Consider the following 17,187-nt stretch of genomic DNA (forward strand, 5'->3'; position numbering starts at 1 on the left):
TACAATGATGTGGTTGACGTAGACTACTAATTCAGTGTGAACAGATGAGCCACTCAACTCTCTCAAGGTATCTTTATTAAAGATGGAGCTCATTTATTTGTGACTAATCTGAAAAGTATTCTGGATGTTCTTGACAGTGTTAGATGCTTTAAAGACCTTAAAACTTATGAAATCATACACAGAGCCTGCAACTGCAGGGTGCTAAACCAAAACCTAATGTGTTAGCTGCTTATTGAATGAGAAATAGCCCTGTCAAAAGCAACTGGATGCTAATGGAACAGGAAGAGCTCAAAAGGTCACCTTTGGTATAGGGTGGGTCCCGTTCAACCTTTGCTAAGCTCATAGATGTGGGTAATTTCTCTGTGCTGGTGTCCTGACTCCCTAAAATGCGGACCTTCCCGGTTGCTGCTTTCTTCTGCAGTTGGCTCAGCTCTTACACTGCAAACCAAAGGGTTGCTAGGTACTGTGGTTCTGTCTTCTGTGACCGTTCATAGTGCTCCAAAACATCGCTTTAAAGGCCTATGCAATCAGAAAATTTCAGAGGCCCCTAAATCTGTGGGAATGGAAACACAAACTATATAACTTTAAAATATTAAATATAGAAAAAACTTATCTTCCAATGGTAATATAAATTGCAGTTAACTGTTGCTTCTATTTTTTTGCCTCTTAAATATGGGAAATTTGTCATTTAAACCAGTAATAATGATGTATTTCTGCTTCTCATTCAGCATCTCAATTCTGGAGACTTGCAGGAAAGTATAAGAAAAATTGTTGAACATGTCATTTAGAGATTTCTGTCATGGAGCCATCTTCTAGAAGCTGTAGCTTGTGAGACAGCAGGCATTGCAATTGAGCAAAGGTGGGCTTCCCCCCCCCCCCCCCCCAAACACACACACTTAAAAAGGTACAAACTGAACACCAAAAAGCCTCCCACTTCTGAGCCAAAGAGACTTTTCTGCTTTGGGCTTTGCTTAGTCTTCTATTAAAGAAGACATTATTAAGGGAGGGTGGAAGACATTTCCTACATTAGCACCTCTTCACAGCTTCCAGATAGTGTTTCTTTGCTGTTACATTTACGTTACTGTTAAGCCCTAGGTTTGTATTGCTTGGTTTGGAAGTTTGATCACTGTGCTGCGTTGTGGCTCTTGTTTACTGCATTGTAGGAAGATGTGGCTGATCAAATGCATCTCAAATTAGAATGGTGAATTCTTATTATTCAGGCTAAATAACTATTTTGAAGCATCAGAATTTGGTATGATGGTTCGTAGGTATATGTTTAAGTAGAGGCTATAAGACTTGTTGCTACTCTAAGGGAACTAAAAGTAAAATTGGGATTAGGATGGGGTGGAATTAACTAACCCTAATTCTGCCTAAAATATAACCAGTAGCTCTCACTGGTGGGGTGGACATAGTGTGCCTCTTGGTTGTAACAGAAAGGAAATCAAGAAGGCATGAAGTACACATTTTGTCATTTCCTCTTGTAACAGTCTCTTCAGCTTATACTCTTCACCTTTATTTTCCCTTTTCCCAGCAGCTGTTGTGTCTAGAGAACTAACTCCATCACTGAAAAGATTTAAATTCTCCACCACAAACACATCCTTATGTATATAACACTGGCTGTACAGCTGTTTTTTCGTTTTCTTGGAATCTTTTCCAGGTTTTAGCAATGTTGCATCCAGCTCTTCTTTTCACATCAGTGTCTCCTTCCCACCTCTTTCTTACCAGCCATTGCTCTGATTAAAGCCTTGGCTGTCGTTTCCTATCCTTGCTTTTTGATCCACAGCGACTTCCATTTTCACTGAAGCACTGTTCCTTGGCATCTGTTTTCCTGGCCACTTACCTTTCCTTAGTTCCAGTTTGTTGATGTTTTTTTTTTTTTTTTTTTTGTCTTGCACTAAGTGTCCTCCTAGACATTCCCTCTTGTTTGCTTCGCTTACCTCCCCCTTGCATCTTTGCCTGTCTCCCATTGCCTGGGTTGCACTTATCTATTCCCAGCGCTGGCTCATCTCGGAAATTACATCTTCTACCTTAGGCATCGAACTGAAGATCGCATCCATGTCAGACCTGTGACATTTCCATTGCAACTTTATTCCCTCCTCTACTGGAGCCTTTTTAACTGAGTTCTTTTCCAGTATAAGTGACTATACCCATATTCTTGACTCTCTCTGCTACCTCCTCTTTTCCTCTGCTTTCTCTATTCATGTGTCTTTATTGGTTTAGTCCTAAAGAAAATTATAAATTTATAGCTTTTTTTTCTCCCTTCCCTTGGTTTATTTTTCTCCTTTTCCTCAGAACCTTGTTCAATCCTTTCACAAAAACAGGCGTTCCTCAACTGCTCTCTTCCTCTGAACTCATCACTCGCTTCAATGACCCAATTCTAATTCCAATTTCTAGTTTCCTGCATGATCACCTGCTCTGATCAACCCTTTTCTTTTATAATGGAAATATGATTTAGCTGACCTGTTGGAGGGGGACAGAGATTTCACTGTCTCCTACTCAGGATCACATTGCCCTTTTATCTCTCTCTAATAGCACTAATTGGCTTCTAGAGTTTCTCTCCTGGAAGCCTATCGTAGATTCTCCCAACCCATCTTCTACCCTGTGTGCTTGGCAGAAATCCAGATATTAAGTAGCAACAGTGCTGTGAGATTGCGTAATGTTGCCGGCCCAATAGGCATTTTTACATCAAATATGTTCAAATTGTAGTCTAAAAGAAAGAAACTGGCTTCTGAGAGTCAGATTAAGTCCTTCCCTTGTGCATCCTCAACTATTAATAAAGGTTCTAGAGAGAGCCATTTCTCCCAAGTGACCTTTACAATCCCGTGTTTGCACAGATGCCTGACTTAAACAGAGCAAACACTGCTATATATGTGTGAGGGACCATCAAAATCCTGCCAGGGTTAACTAGTACAAAGGAACAGACTCTTCATTGCTTCAGGAGCACGTTGCATGTGTGCATTTAGACAGCAAATTGCTTGAACAACAATTAAAAATATGTGGGCGGTGTGTGTGTCTGTGTTTTATGTTTTATAGTGATTGGCACATGTAGTAGTCTTAACTTTCATGTTGTTTGAAGGAGATCTTTATTTTTGCTTTTAAAGACAGAATATTAAAAGCCAGGACTTCTGAAAAGAAGACTCTGTACTTGATGAAAAATATGTTTCCCTTAGGTTTCCTTTCTTTGACAAATAAGTGAAAGTAGTACCCGCAAACCGTGATCCCTTGAAATAATTTTTCTAATTAATTTGCTGTCAGGTTAGCATTATCTTTTTGGGATGCCTTGCTAATATGTGTATGGGTGGAACAACAACTAAGTAACAGAGGGCAGTTTCCAAATTTTTTTTATCTAAATAAGCTTGTGGAGAGTGTGCTGTATGGAAGAATTATCCAATTACTCTGCCACTGACTGAGTGCTGTGAAAAGGCAACTAACCACACTTCCTTTCCTACTGAAGCATGTAAGATGTTTCACAGTTGCCTCTTCCCTGGCATTTTAATTTATCCTGCCAATTATGACTTAGAAACAGGTAAATAATAGTGCTACTGTGAAGAAAAATATGTGTTCTTGTTGCTTAGCAGTTGCTTTCAACACAGTGAAGATTGGCCTTTGATGAGGAATGGCATGCTTGAAAATGTTTACCACTTATATCAGTTATTCTATTAAAAGTATTAAAATATTTTAAAACCTTCAGCAATCCTAGACACTTTGGTGAGCTAGGAAGCTTGTATGAAAACTCACCCAAGTATACTCAAACTTTTGAAAATTTCCTTATTTGTTCTTGTTCTTCCAAGCAGTTTCATTTTCCTGCCAGTACTACCAGGCCCTTTTCCTTAATCATTCTTTCCCCCTCTCAACTCTGCCTTTGTATTACTGGCCCCATTTCTGAAGAGCTGAAATTACTTGTTACTTAAGGACTACTGATCCTATTGCAGAGAATAATCTGTATTGATAGATAAATTGTTGCTTTACACTGTGTTACTGGGACATTACAGAAGTTCAGGAAACGAGATGCCTGTTGACTGTTTTTGCTGGTATATTAGGGGAGCCTCAGTAAACTGGGACTTGCATCTGGTAGCCTCTCCAAGTGTTCTGGTACCCTAGGTGCTCTGTCTACCATTGTTTTCTGTTGCTAATGGTAACCTCACAAGTATAGCAAAATTCATTTTTCAGAATTATTGCCAAGGTTATTTTGATAAGCAAGCTTTCGTGCCAGTTAGCTCAAGTCTCTTGAGATGTTCTTGTTCTCACCTCTTCTTGGCTTATCCTAGAGTAAAGCAGCATGTCTTGACAGAATTCCAGTGCTACAAATCAGTAGAGACTATATAGACATTAACTGCATGGTCCTCTGTGTGTGCAGTGTCAGAATTTGGCAGCATGAATCGTGAAGGTAGCTGAAACAGAAAGAGAACTGTTCTACAGCCTTTTTCAGGTAACAGTTAGCTCCCGTTGCCTCCAAGATCTGGAAGATACTTAACAAAAGAAATATCCTGTGTTAATGGTCAGCCTTCAAAATACTCTGAGTACCAAGCAACTACTGTCCTCGACCTCATCTTGGAGAAGCAGGTAGCATTCTGGCTACCCAAAGCAGTGGGTGGCACTTTGTCTTTTCATTCTTTATGCTTTCACAAGGGAGAGTGGAGGCTTGCTTACCCCTCAGTCTCCTTTTCTCATTGCGTTAGCTTAGTTTGTTTTGCATTTCTTTGCTCCATCAACAGCCTTTGCACATCTTCCCACAGTACCTTCTGCAGGCTGTGGGGCTGACATCTCGTTACTAATTTATGAATGTCCAAATAACAAGAACCGCTCCCTTAATGGACACTGCTTCTAACATCTCTGAATTCAGGTAAGGAAAGTACATAGTACGAGGAGCATGCCATTGCACAGCATATTTTATTGCAGAGTGCTTTTAAAAGGTGAGTTTCCCTTTATTCTCCTTGCCATTTTAATAGATTTCTGAAAAGACATGGAAATATTCTTTCTCTAGTATCGGATGTATTCTCACAAAACCTCTCCAATATCCCATTTTGCTTCCTGGTGAGTTAGAAAGTTAATTTTTTTCTGTTTGGAATTCCAGATTCTAAGCATTGTGTGGATTTTGTTTATCATTCAGCATAGCTTCCAAGCTTCCCTTTGTCTTTCACTAGCTGTCAGTACAGTCGAGACGTAGAGTAACATATCACAGCCTAAAACGTCATAATTCCTAAAGCATTAAATGTTCCTGTTCTGCTCCTGTGTGAGCCTCTTGGTTTTAAATAACACTGCATTTCCAGTGTCCTTAGGTTAGGCTCAGGCAGAGTTTTTTGTTGTTTGATTGGGGGTTTTGTACTTTGGGTGGGGGTTTTTTTTGTTTTTAAATAAATCTGAATGATGATTATCATAGTGGCAGGTTAGGCAGAATGCCTGGTAACTCGTCTGTAGTCTCTGCTATAGGGAAGCTGTCTATAGCAAGCCTTTTGCTTGAAGCTGAGGAAGGCATGCTAATGTTTTTGTAAAGTGTTTTGGGATATATGAGTGAAAAGAACTGGAATGAATAGGAACTGGTGGGGATTTGTTGTGTAATTGATGCCTATACTGTGCAATCAACGTCTTGTATGCAGATCAGCGCACTCTCACCGTGGGCTGGCTGGGTATACTCTTTCCTGTCTCCTCCTCCTTTAAAAAGAACTATTGTATTTACATTTAAGGTCACCTACTTTTGACCAGTTAAAAAGATGCTCTGCCACTCCCTGTAGTATTATGCCCTTATTATGAGCATCGAATCTTGTCTTCAACTTTCTTGCTGGGATGGTTTTTTGGGTTTTTTTAGCCTTGCAAGTGTTGGTTTCATGGTGTTTATGTCCAGAAAAAAACACCTTGGGATTTGTGTTTCTAAATACATATATTGCTGAATTAATTTGAATTAATTTGCATTGTCTTTGCAGGGAAATGCCAGGCTCCCCATCCTTTGGTGTTTCCCCCTGTTTTCTCTCCCTGTGCTAGCTTCTCCAGTGGTGCTTGCTGTGTTGGGGCTGTGCAGTATCTGGCAGTGATTCTGCCCTTTGACCATACACAGATCCCAGGACAGCAAAGCATGCTGCTTCGGCAGGCTTTCAGCTTCGTCTGTGGAACATGCATTCTTGCAGGCTTTGTTCTTGCAGAATATTATTGCTTGCCTTCCCCCCCACTAGACCTTTTCTTCCTGGCCCACCCTGAGCCTTGCGCACATCTCTATCAGAGCCAGCGTTGCTGCCACCCCAGGGGTCTCTCCAGGTGTGCCCGGGGTGTGCTCGGAGGTGCCCAGGAACAATGTCATGGTGTTAGACAGCTCGTTAAAATTTCATGAGAATGTGACACGCTCATCACACAATACGTAGCTCAACAGAATCCAGTTGTCAAAATAATATTGAGCCAATAAGCATGTCATGGGTGGAGCTACTGCAGTATGGGTAAAACTAATTCTGAATGAAGACCTTTTTATTAAACATACTGGGCCTGAATGAATCAAGTTACTTGGCTTGTGACAGGCTAGGGAATTCCTTGGTTTTATTAGTGCACACTGAAAAATCCAGTGTTTTTCTGTTCGGTATGTGAAGCCAAAATGCTATAGGAAAGGGATTGATCGGGAGCTGGCTGTTATGAATTTTTCATGAGCTGGTGTGCGGGGCTGAATGGCTCCGGCGCGCGTCGGTGGGTAGCTGGCAGGCAAGCTGCATCCACACAGAGGCTGCTGACACAGAAACACTTTGGCGCATTTTCAGAGGGAGAGCTGGGCTGATAAAGGGTTTTCTGACAGCCCTGGCTTATCGTCCTTCAATTTATGCTGCTGTTGCTTCAGGCAGCCTTTCCATTTGGAGCCCAGCCTTGTGAATGAGCAGGGTAAGCTCTGCCGATTTATCAGCATTTTTGATCTGCGGCGATGCCTGCGTGATGTGTTTTTCTTACGTTTTCTGAATGGTGAGAGCTCATATAACGTCTAAGCTATGACAGCAAAAGATTCTTCTAGGGAACTTGCTACTCCAGAGTCAGAGATTTACATAAGGACTTTCAAAGAACAAATGCATTTAGAGCTCGAGCTTCCCAAGCTGCCTGGGAACAGACCTACGTCTCCAAAAATTTCTCCTCGCAGTTCACCGAGGAACTCTCCATGCTTTTTCAGAAAGTTGCTTGTGAATAAAAGCATCCGCCAGCGTCGTCGCTTTACGGTGGCACATACATGGTAAGATCTGCTGGGTATCAGTGTGGGTTTACAAAACATTGTGTGGCTGTGGGTTTAACAGGGAAAAATGAGCTGAGATTCATTCACGGTACACTCTGCAAGTGTTAAATGAATAGAGCAGAAGACAGCCAAAGTATGTATAATGCAGTGCCTCAACAATTGTCATTCAGCTTCTGTTCTTTAGAATAAATCCAGCCCATTATTCATCTGTGCCATGGTTAATCTCTGAACAAAGGCAGCAGCCGCTAACTTTCCCAGGCATTACGTTGTCGTAGGTAGAGCACATGAATTCATTTCAAAACCTTTGAGACATGTTTTTTTCTTTGCTTCTGTCAGCTCTGCCTGCAGATGACAGTACGGCGCAGACTGGGTGATTTGGGCAGGGTACTCCTGGAGTTAAATGCTGGAAAGGGCTTCAACTTCCCTGTGAGAGCTTTTAAACAGTTTTTGCTAGCTACAAATTATCTTCTTTCAGCCATTTTTTTCCAAGGAAACTCCAGTTAAGAGTCATCTTTTCCCTCCCTTCAAATTACGAACCCCAAATAGTCAATTTGCATGCCATTACAGTTGATTGTGAGATGCCTCTGACTGTCAGTTATCCTGGCTAAACCGTGCTGTAAACAGTAATCAAAATACATAATTCAGGAAAATCTGTAAGAATATTTTTTGGTTCATTTTCTAAATTTACTCTGTATGGGTCTTGTACAATCCACCTTTTAAATTCCAAAAGTCTTTATAAATATGCACTAGTTGACTGTGGGAATTAAACCAGAAAACTTTAAGTAACATAAATATTTTTAAACCCTGCTAATGCAGAGCTGTATCCCATTAGTTTCCTATTCCACAGACTAAATCAGAGGAGAGAGGATGAGGCTGTCCCGTTTGTATCTATATGGGCCAGTTGTTTTGGGGTATCTGAAATACCCATCCTTGTCTGTTGTTTTTAAAAATAGAACATTATATTAAAGTGGTTAATTTGAGTAATGCCGAAATAATTCAAAGCTGTATTTACTTCTGAAGTGAATTACTAATTGCTTAGAGTGGATTAGTAGCTCTGACAGTAGTTATGTGCTGTTAAACAGTAAGAAAAATAAGAGGAAAAACTGTAAACTTTCATACCAGGGAATTTTACTGAGTTGAACTGAGATAATTGACTTGTAAATCTTTTTTTAAATAGTTTGAAATGCATTTGAGGTGTAGCAGCATTAAATTAAAATTAGAATTCTAAAATCATGCAGGCTTTCTGCCCCCCCCCCCCCCCCCCCCTTTTTTTTTTTTAAATTTAATCCAAGCAGTAATAACAGCCACCCAAACTGGTTACATGCTGTAGTGGTTTCAGTATGTTCTTTAGCTTCCTCTAGCATTTTAATTGATTGTAGTCAATAGTCTTTCGGTTTATACACATTAATTCCCTCGAACATCTGTCATATTTCTCAGCATTGAAGCAGTGGGTTACTGCTCATCTTACCCCCACTAGTGTATTTCAAGAAATGTGTGCTATGGAAAGACGGTACTGCTGGGAATTAGTAGAGCAGAATGTGGTCAGGGTTATCTGCATTGTTGGTGAAAAAAAATTTTATATATATATGCACACACATACACACATATAGATATAACTAACAATCAGCTTATAAAGGAGGTGGGATTACTCTAGGTTGATTTTTTTTTAATGGAAAGATGGAAGGTTCCCATACTCTTAATTTTTTTAAGTTCTTAGTATCAGGTGGTTATGAACTGCACGTAAGTGTTTTAGCCTTAGATAAGATGTAAGCTATTGTAGAAATGAAGAAAATCACCCTTAGAAAGAAAGGTTTCAAGAATGCTTGCTTGTGAGTACATATTTAACGCAGTCAAAACATATAGCAAACACAGACATATTTTCAATTTGCTCTAGCATGTCATAAAACAGGAGGGAATTTAAATTGAGTGTGATAGAACATTTCATTAGAATGTCTGTACAGCTGTTGTATGCGTGTTGCAGACAGTGTACATTCAGCTACGTAACTGAATTTGCTTATTAGTTGTAAATTTGTTATGCAGGGCATGAAAACATCATCACCTGTGCTAAGCAAAAATGCCACTTACGTAAGGTGCTCTTCTATGTTGAGCTGGAAGTTAGTATCTGGGTAGCAAAGGAATTACTTCAGGAGTAAATGTACAAGAAATATCAACTACACAGTAATAGTAAGCAAGGAAATTGATTCATGCTGTTGGATATCATATAATTTATATCTTTCATAGCCTCATAAACAGTAAATACCCTCAGTTTGGGGGCTAGTGGCGTGGTAAAGGATCATCTTTCACCACCTTTGTCATTGTTGCTAATGTTATTACTTGATGAATCTTCTGTTCCCTCTTCTATGCCCCTTATTTTCAATTTTCTGTCTTCCCTTGCTCTTTTCCCTTCCTTTTCAACTAATTGCCTTTTCTAGGCATTTTCCTTCTTTTATAACTGAATACGTTGCAACTTTTCTCGTGATCATGCTGATGAAATCTCTGTCATCACCAGTCTTCTCTGATATCCAGTCATCAGATCTTATCCAGAAAGAAAAAGGAAAACAAAATTTCAGTTTGGTTTTTTTTGTTGTTTTTTTTTTTTTAAATAAGCCCATGATTCAAATGCTTCTGTGCTCTGAATCTTTCTTTTCCTTGGGATCCAGTTCTCATGACAGGACATGACCGACTTGTCAACAGAATTGCCTTTAAATACCTGTGAAGCTGATTCCTTCCTGCTCCAAACCCCTGGAACAGTTTACCGTGGCTGCTGTTGCTGTGTCCAGTCTTCAAATGCCTCACTCATATAAAATAACAGTACAAAAACTCTTAAACCTTTGGTCTTTTCCTTCTACCAGAATCCACAAGTCTCACTCTTCTTTTCTTGCGACTATCATTTTTGTCCTGGAGATCCTGAAAGCCCACGTGCTATTTCTTCCTTTCTGATAGTCCGTTTGTATCACCTGCCTTTGGGGGGTGGGGGTGTGTGCGGAAAGGAGCAGGCAGTAGCTAGCTGACACGACTTGATACCTGTTAGCAACCATCCCGTGCTGAACTTGCACGCACACCTGGTTGCAGCGTTTCCTCTGCAGTCACTGGAGGGAGGTCAGCACCTCTGCAAGACAAGGATGGATGCTTTGTCCACAGTGCTTGCTCGTGTGAGCCACTGCTACCGGAGGAACAGCTCGTTCCCTCTCCATTGCTCATGTCTGTTCTCCCTTGCCCAGGCCTTAGCCTGAGGACTTTCAAAGCAAGAGTTGTAAAAATAACTTTCATTCTCTACAGGTCTGCCATCTCAATCTTGTCAAGTAATACGGTTAATGTCATTGGGATTACACCCAAAGGACGGTCCTTCTCAGCAACGTCTTGGAAGATCCTGAATGTCTTGTGAAAGAAAGTAGATATTTTCTAAGTGCACTCTGCTGCCTATAATACAGTTTTATTTACCTTGCAGTATTTATCTTCAAGATTAGAAGTAGTTCCTCAGTAATATTTATACAACCTAGATCACTTAATCAGTTTCTTAATATATAGACAGTCATTTGCTATGCTGTGTGATGAGCACTGGCTTTTTAATGAAGTGATTTCTAGAATATGTTTATTGCCTCTTCTTAACTAAGACTCATGGTTTTTTTTCAAATTAGTTCATGTTTAGTTTTCCTCATTTTAGTGGCTTTAAGGTTGTTTTTTTTCTTTATACCCATTATTTAGTTTATAAAGAAAACACAGGATGGAACAGAAATAGTATGCTAGGAAATTTTGCTCTGTTTTTTCTTTTGATTGTGTTTCAATGAAATTGAAATACAGACATGCATTTGCTTTTTAAAACATAATGTAAAATGTAAATCGTATGCTAACCTTAATTTTTTGAAAACATCATCTGTTTTCATTACACAGTAATCTTCAGTGGTGGAGTTTAGTCTGTTAAATAGTGTGGCATAATCTAGTCAGAGGGGTAGCATTTGAGGGTTTTCCCAAGCCTGGTGAATAACAACTGGTCGGTTTAATTACTTGAAGCTGCAAAATGTACTATAGGCAAATCAAAGCTATCAAAAGATGTCACATTTTGTTTTGCTCTCTGGTGATTGTTCTTCTAGACTCAAATAAGAAAGCCTTACCTAGTGGCAGCCCACACTTGGATCAGCACTTCAGAAAATTCAGGTTTTGGAGACTGTCTGTATACTTGAAATTGCTGAGGATAACAGGTGTTTATAAGATCCATCAACTTCGCCAGTGCTTTGGTCATGTTGCGGTGCTGTGTACAAGTCACCGGGCAGCACGCACGTGGTGGAGTGGAGCTCCTGGTGGGATCTCGCCCCTGTTGGTGTCCCCTTCAGCACCAAGCCCTACCGTGTCCACCTGCGGTGAGGTGGCCTCTGCCCTGTGCTGCCAGCCCATGCACCAGGGCCCCTGGTCTGAGCTCTCCTGGCCAGCTTCATCCAAGACTTGGGCTAGAGGAATTGACTTTTGCTTTTGAGACAAAGCTAGTGCCTCTCACCATAGCCTGTCTTGCTGAAAGTACTGTATGGTATGCTTTTGGACCTGTTTCAACTTTGCTATATATATAGCAGGGTACATTTCCATAGTTCCAGCACTGACTAACACACTTGCCTTTACTTCAATGAGCTGATCTGTTTGTGTTTCTCACTGACTGTTGATGTGATTTCAAGCTTGGTTTTTTTCCCTCATTATTTTCATTTTGGAGAAATAGGATGATTCTCTTTCTGTCTGGAGTTTCTCTTTCGAACTGGGACTGGTGTTGGACACACTGTGTTGCTCAGTTATCTACTGAAAGTCCTAGGAGAAACAAACTGAATTGAATAGGGAAAAGGATGGGGAAAAACCAGAAGGTTCCTCTCTTTTTCTGTGCTGAATATGTTCTCCCATCTGTCCTGAGGAGCATTCCTGAGTGCTAGCAGCAAGTGGCAGGAAGGATTCCAAAGGACATGAAGGTGAGGAGGAAAGAGCTCTTCAGACAACAGAAGTAAGCACACACAACAAATACTGAACCCAGCTGTGTGATCTTCACATCTGTTTTGACTGTATATATTGCCTTTAAACCTCGTCTACAAAAGCAGAGGACAGAAAGGAGAAACTTTTATCATCCCCCAGCCACTTAGGTGGGAAAACATGGTCTTAAAATATTCACCAGCTGTTAAAGATTCAAGCAAAGTACAACAGATTATTATATTAATGATAATTTAATTTTGATAGATTCAGCCATTTCTCTGGGGTGGGGAGAGAGAATGAGAGCGGATACCTTCTCAGAGAAATAAACACTTTCTGGAATTTGTAATACCTTTAAGTTTTAACTGTTTGCAGTGTGCTGATCTATGAGGAATGCAGATTCTGAGAGGTTTCATGATTTACTGTGGCAGCGGAGACCTGCCTAGAGAATCCGTGACTTCCAACTCTCATACACAGGCTTACCAATCAAGTTAATGTTTTCTGTGCCAAAATGGTTTCCTTCGGAAGCTTTACTGTTGAATTTAGCTTTGCTGAAAGCTATGTTGATGTATGAAACTTGCCATTGTGATAGCATCTATGGATTTGTGCTGTGTGTTTCTAGGAGGTACGGTTTGCTGCTTACGTGCTCGAGTTGGTTGCCAGGACAGACTGATAAACCACAAATGTGTCTGCCACATAATTTATGCAGTGTAGATTAGCTTCACTGCAAATCTATACATTCTGTAGTCCATCGTTCGGTTGTTTTTATCTTTTTCACCTTTTTTTCCTTCTGAATAATGACAGCTAGCTTTCCTCAATGTTCCCCCTGTTTTACTTCTATTACTTGGGATTGCCTTAAGAGAACATCACACGGGTTCCACAATGCATGCTTCTCTGCATGGGGTGAGTTTGGAGGTAGTTTTGACAAGTCAAGTTTGTAGGTTCTTCTGTAATGATCATGGTATGGGCATTCTGCAATACTCAAAAAAATCAGTTGAGGTTAAAAGATGGACAGTGTTCTTGTCAGAAGTGAATTAAAGCAGTGCCACAGAAAATGCTTGGCTGATGCTGCGATGGCTGGATTTGCAAATAGAAGTAGAAAGAAGAGAGCGGATTTGGGAAGCTGCAATGTGAAAATTGCAGTTGCTCTCAATTTCCTACTGGACTACATGAGTGGGTATGGTATACAAAATGTAAATAATAAACGTGAACTCTGCTCATGGGATGCTATGAATTAATAGGCAGCATTGCTTGACACACACGAGTGCCTGTCTCAGCACAATATAAAGCTCTAACTGATAATAAATAATAGACATTTATTAATGTACTGAAATAGTGACACAAGCATAATGCTGAAGTAAAACAAGAAGAGTGGTGCAACAGCAGCTGATAGTGTTTTGGGGTAAAAGATTGCCATAGCTACCCATAGGAAAATTATTAATATGAAATAAGGTTTTATTTTCCAAGAAACACATCCATGGAGTCAATCTCTTCTAACAGATAAACTTCTACCACTGGGAAGCACTGGAAGAAAACTTAAGTTTTTAAGTTTCTCAGGTGGTTGTTTTTTTTTGTTCTCTCAGCACTACAAATAGGTATTGCTGAGGGGCAGAGTAGATATTAAATAATATAAGACTCTGAAGAAATGGCAATGATTAGCTGATTTATTTTCTTCTGATGGTAAAATAACCCTAATTTTTTTGTGTTGGACAAAACGCTTGATTGATCTACTGTTGTCTCCTGATAAATGTAGACCTTCCTTGTGGTGTGGTATACTACAATATACTCACATTTTCCACGTGGCTAAAATGATGGCATTCAAGTAAGAATCAGGTTTGACCCAGATTGCTTTGAGTTTTGACTATTTCCAGTAAAATGATTGACAAAAGTGTAAGAAGAACTTGGAGTAAAGGGGCTGACAAGAGTATGGAGATACAAATCGGCCTTTAAATGAGAGGAGGAGGGAGGAAAGACCTGCAGGTAGGAGGAGGGGACAGTGCTGAGGGACTGAAAATGTACAGTGTGAGGTATTTTTGATGTTGCAAGCAACATCACAGTAGGAAAAAGAACTGTTTCGAAACTTCCCAGTGGTGCAGACAGACTTCTGTTGTTTCGGAGATGGGGCCCTGTCACAAACAGAGCTGAGATGGGTGGCCAGGGTGAGACAAGCGGGTTACAACTGGGCTGACCGACCCTGCTGCCAGGCATACCCACCAGCCTCTATCTCAGCAGCTTCCCTCTCTGCAGCAGCAGCTGCCAGCTGGCTTTGCTGTCGTTGGCAGAGAAAGCACTGGGGACATGGATTATTTTTGTTGTTGTTGTTGCCATAATAATCTGCTACATTAAGAAGCTGCCTACTTTGCTACTGTCTAGAACTTGTTTGGACTAGAAAAGCAGAGCTCTTGTGGGTAGAATTAGGATGCCTGCACTCATTAGAACGGAATTTACCTTTCTGTGTTCAATGTAACATTGTGTAAAGGCCTTCTGCATATTTTTTTTAAGCCAGCAAGTTGCATTTCATCATGATAGAGCAATTTAATGCAGCTTTCTCCGCAACAAATTTAAATGTTATGAAGGGAAAACATCTGCATGGCAGTTAATGGAATTAAATGGGAACCATTTTATCAATTTGCCCTGAATCAATTTGTACTCATGTGGAGAGTTTTTGTTGCACTTCCAATAGCTCCATGTGTCCAGCATTATGTAGTCAGTTACTGCTAGGATGATGATTTTTCATTGTGCCATTGTGTACAGTGTACGATGCATCATAATGCAGACCTCAGAAAAGGACTCTTATTCTGAATGAAAATGTACTGCAGGTAGATTCTTACATATACATATACGGAATAATTTCCATTTCGTTGCATATTTTATCTTGGTACAGTAACTTCTTGGATTCCTGTTTCATTGATTTCTGACGTAGCTAGCTGTATAGACATTGGCATGGAAAAGCAAGCGTGTTGTACCACCTGAAAGGAAACATAAGGAGGCATTAATCTCATTTTATCAGTAAAAGAAAACAAAAGTCAATTAATTTTTCTCTCAGCTCAAGCAGTTTTTGCACTGATACAGGTTGACAAAGTGCAAACACAACAAAAATGTTTAAGACATTGCCTCCTTTAATGATATTAGCATGTAGTTCTTACCATAATAACAAAGTACCGTATGTTCTTAAAATGTGCAGAATATAGGTCGTAAATTAACAGTTGCTTGCTGCCTTTTCAATATCTAAAGAACCATATAAAGAGCTATCTGAAGATTAGAGACATTTTGTGCTGCTGCGTCATTTCAAAAAGCTTTAGTGAACCCTGCTGACATTTTACATATGCAGGTAATAATTGCATAGTGATGGACAACTTCATTAGGTTAGACGGAAAGTTTTCTTTCATAACAATAATGCAAAATTAGCTCTTCCAGTTTTATTGGATTCATTATTACTAAGGTAATTGGAGAGTCTGAACCTCTACTGAGCTGAGTGGATTCTGGAGCTCATGACACAGAAATGAGGTCTAAGGGAACGTGGTATGTTAGGAAAGCATTCAGTCCTTGTAGGTTTGAGGGTATTTTCAGATCTCTTTCTTTAAAAGGCATACTAAGTCAAATTATGTGTTATTACTTACAGTTAAGGTTTATCACAGACCTAATCATCCATTTATGAGTGAAGTGTTGGGTGCTATGTACTGCAGTGTTTCTCTTTTTTAAGCAGGGAAGACAAGATGGAGGGGGAAAAAAAAGAGTTACCAAAATGAACAAGTTAAAAACATCCTATCCTGTATTGCTTAGATAAGCTCTTGCTTGTCTGGGGATTATTTTATTTTGTATTTTTTCTATGGGGGATGGGGAAAGAATGAAAAACAATCAAATATAACACATGGAAACTCAAGAGATTGGCAAGGAACGCAGAGCCAAGGCAAAGAAGAGAATGGGGGGAGAGGAAGAAGGGCCGGACAGCCCACTGATCCTGTGGGAAACCATTTCCGGATGACTCTGCATCGATTCCAATTGGCACAATCACTGTCACTAGCATGTCAGGCTGTCCTTAGGCAGTTGCAGCTCTGAGAGCCAACTGCTGGGACTGAAGACCAACACTGTTGGAAGAGGCAAGTCTGAAGCCCTGAGCCAGAGGAGTTCTCAGCCTTCCACATCTGACCATCACCTCTGAAAGTCCCTTTGGATTCAGGCTTTCGAGGAAATTTTGTCTGTTTCTCTCAGGTGAGGACCTGAGGTTAGTAACCTACACACTTACTGCCTCCAGGGTCTTTGCATCTGCAAGCGGTTGTGAACAGCTATTGAATATGCTGCCAGCCTCAAGGTGGCTTGTAATACAGCCATCTACTTTTCAGTTAGACTTCAGTGCCAGCTTTCAAATCTTTAATAAACCATTCTTAAGAGATTTGAATGTGTATTTCCCAGACTTGCAAACCATATATGCAGACTGTTACTGTTTAAATGTTGCAGAAAGCAACGTGGGGACTAATTTACCTAGCTAGGAAAGTAAAATCAAGTAAATCCAGGTCCTGGCGCTATTCATACAGTGTTGTAAAACTCCTGGGAAGATAAACAGTGTTCACAGCATGAGTAACTTCTGTTCTTAGCCTGAATTTATCTTCAAAAACTAGAATTTTATCTTGAAAAATCAAGTTCCCATGAATTTTCATAGCAATAGCATTTGCTTTGAAGAAGCTTAGGTAGTATACCCTGGCAGAGGTATTTAAGACATACAAGCCCATGTTGTTGAGAAGCTATGCTGGAGAGCTTTATACAAGCATCTGCTCCTGGTGGCACTGTGCTGTAGCTCTCCTTAGGCGTTCTGTCCAGCATTTGAAATTCCTTCTCTGCCCAATTGTGTAGATGTGTTTTATAATACCAGTGTTTTCCTGTGAATACGCTAAAAACACAGAGTAGGTAATAAAAATTTTCTGACTTAAGATATCTCTGTCTACATTGGCATCTCTTCTTGTAGCTTCTGAGAACCTCAGAGAGTGGGTTTTATTCATTTGTGTATATACGTTGCTATGGAATTCCCTCACCTCCTAACCTCTTGTGTTCCT

At 40.2% G+C, this 17,187-nt stretch overlaps 1 protein-coding gene across 2 annotated transcripts in view; it reads left to right on the forward strand.

Moving 5' to 3' along the window:
* Window positions 1-17,187, forward strand: part of PDE4B (phosphodiesterase 4B) — a 216,640-nt gene that overhangs the window by 40,983 nt on the left and 158,470 nt on the right. The window contains exon 1 of one of the 2 annotated variants that reach the window (XM_055815122.1): window positions 6,838-7,195. The exons of the other annotated variant lie outside the window; for it this stretch is intronic. Coding sequence (XP_055671097.1) covers window positions 6,960-7,195 — 236 coding nt within the window. The 5' untranslated portion in view covers window positions 6,838-6,959. Of the gene's footprint in view, window positions 1-6,837; window positions 7,196-17,187 lie in introns of those variants that run through there. 2 annotated transcript variants of the gene reach the window in all.

Source organism: Falco peregrinus, chromosome 10 (genome assembly GCF_023634155.1).
Source record: "Falco peregrinus isolate bFalPer1 chromosome 10, bFalPer1.pri, whole genome shotgun sequence".
Taxonomy (NCBI): domain Eukaryota; kingdom Metazoa; phylum Chordata; class Aves; order Falconiformes; family Falconidae; genus Falco; species Falco peregrinus.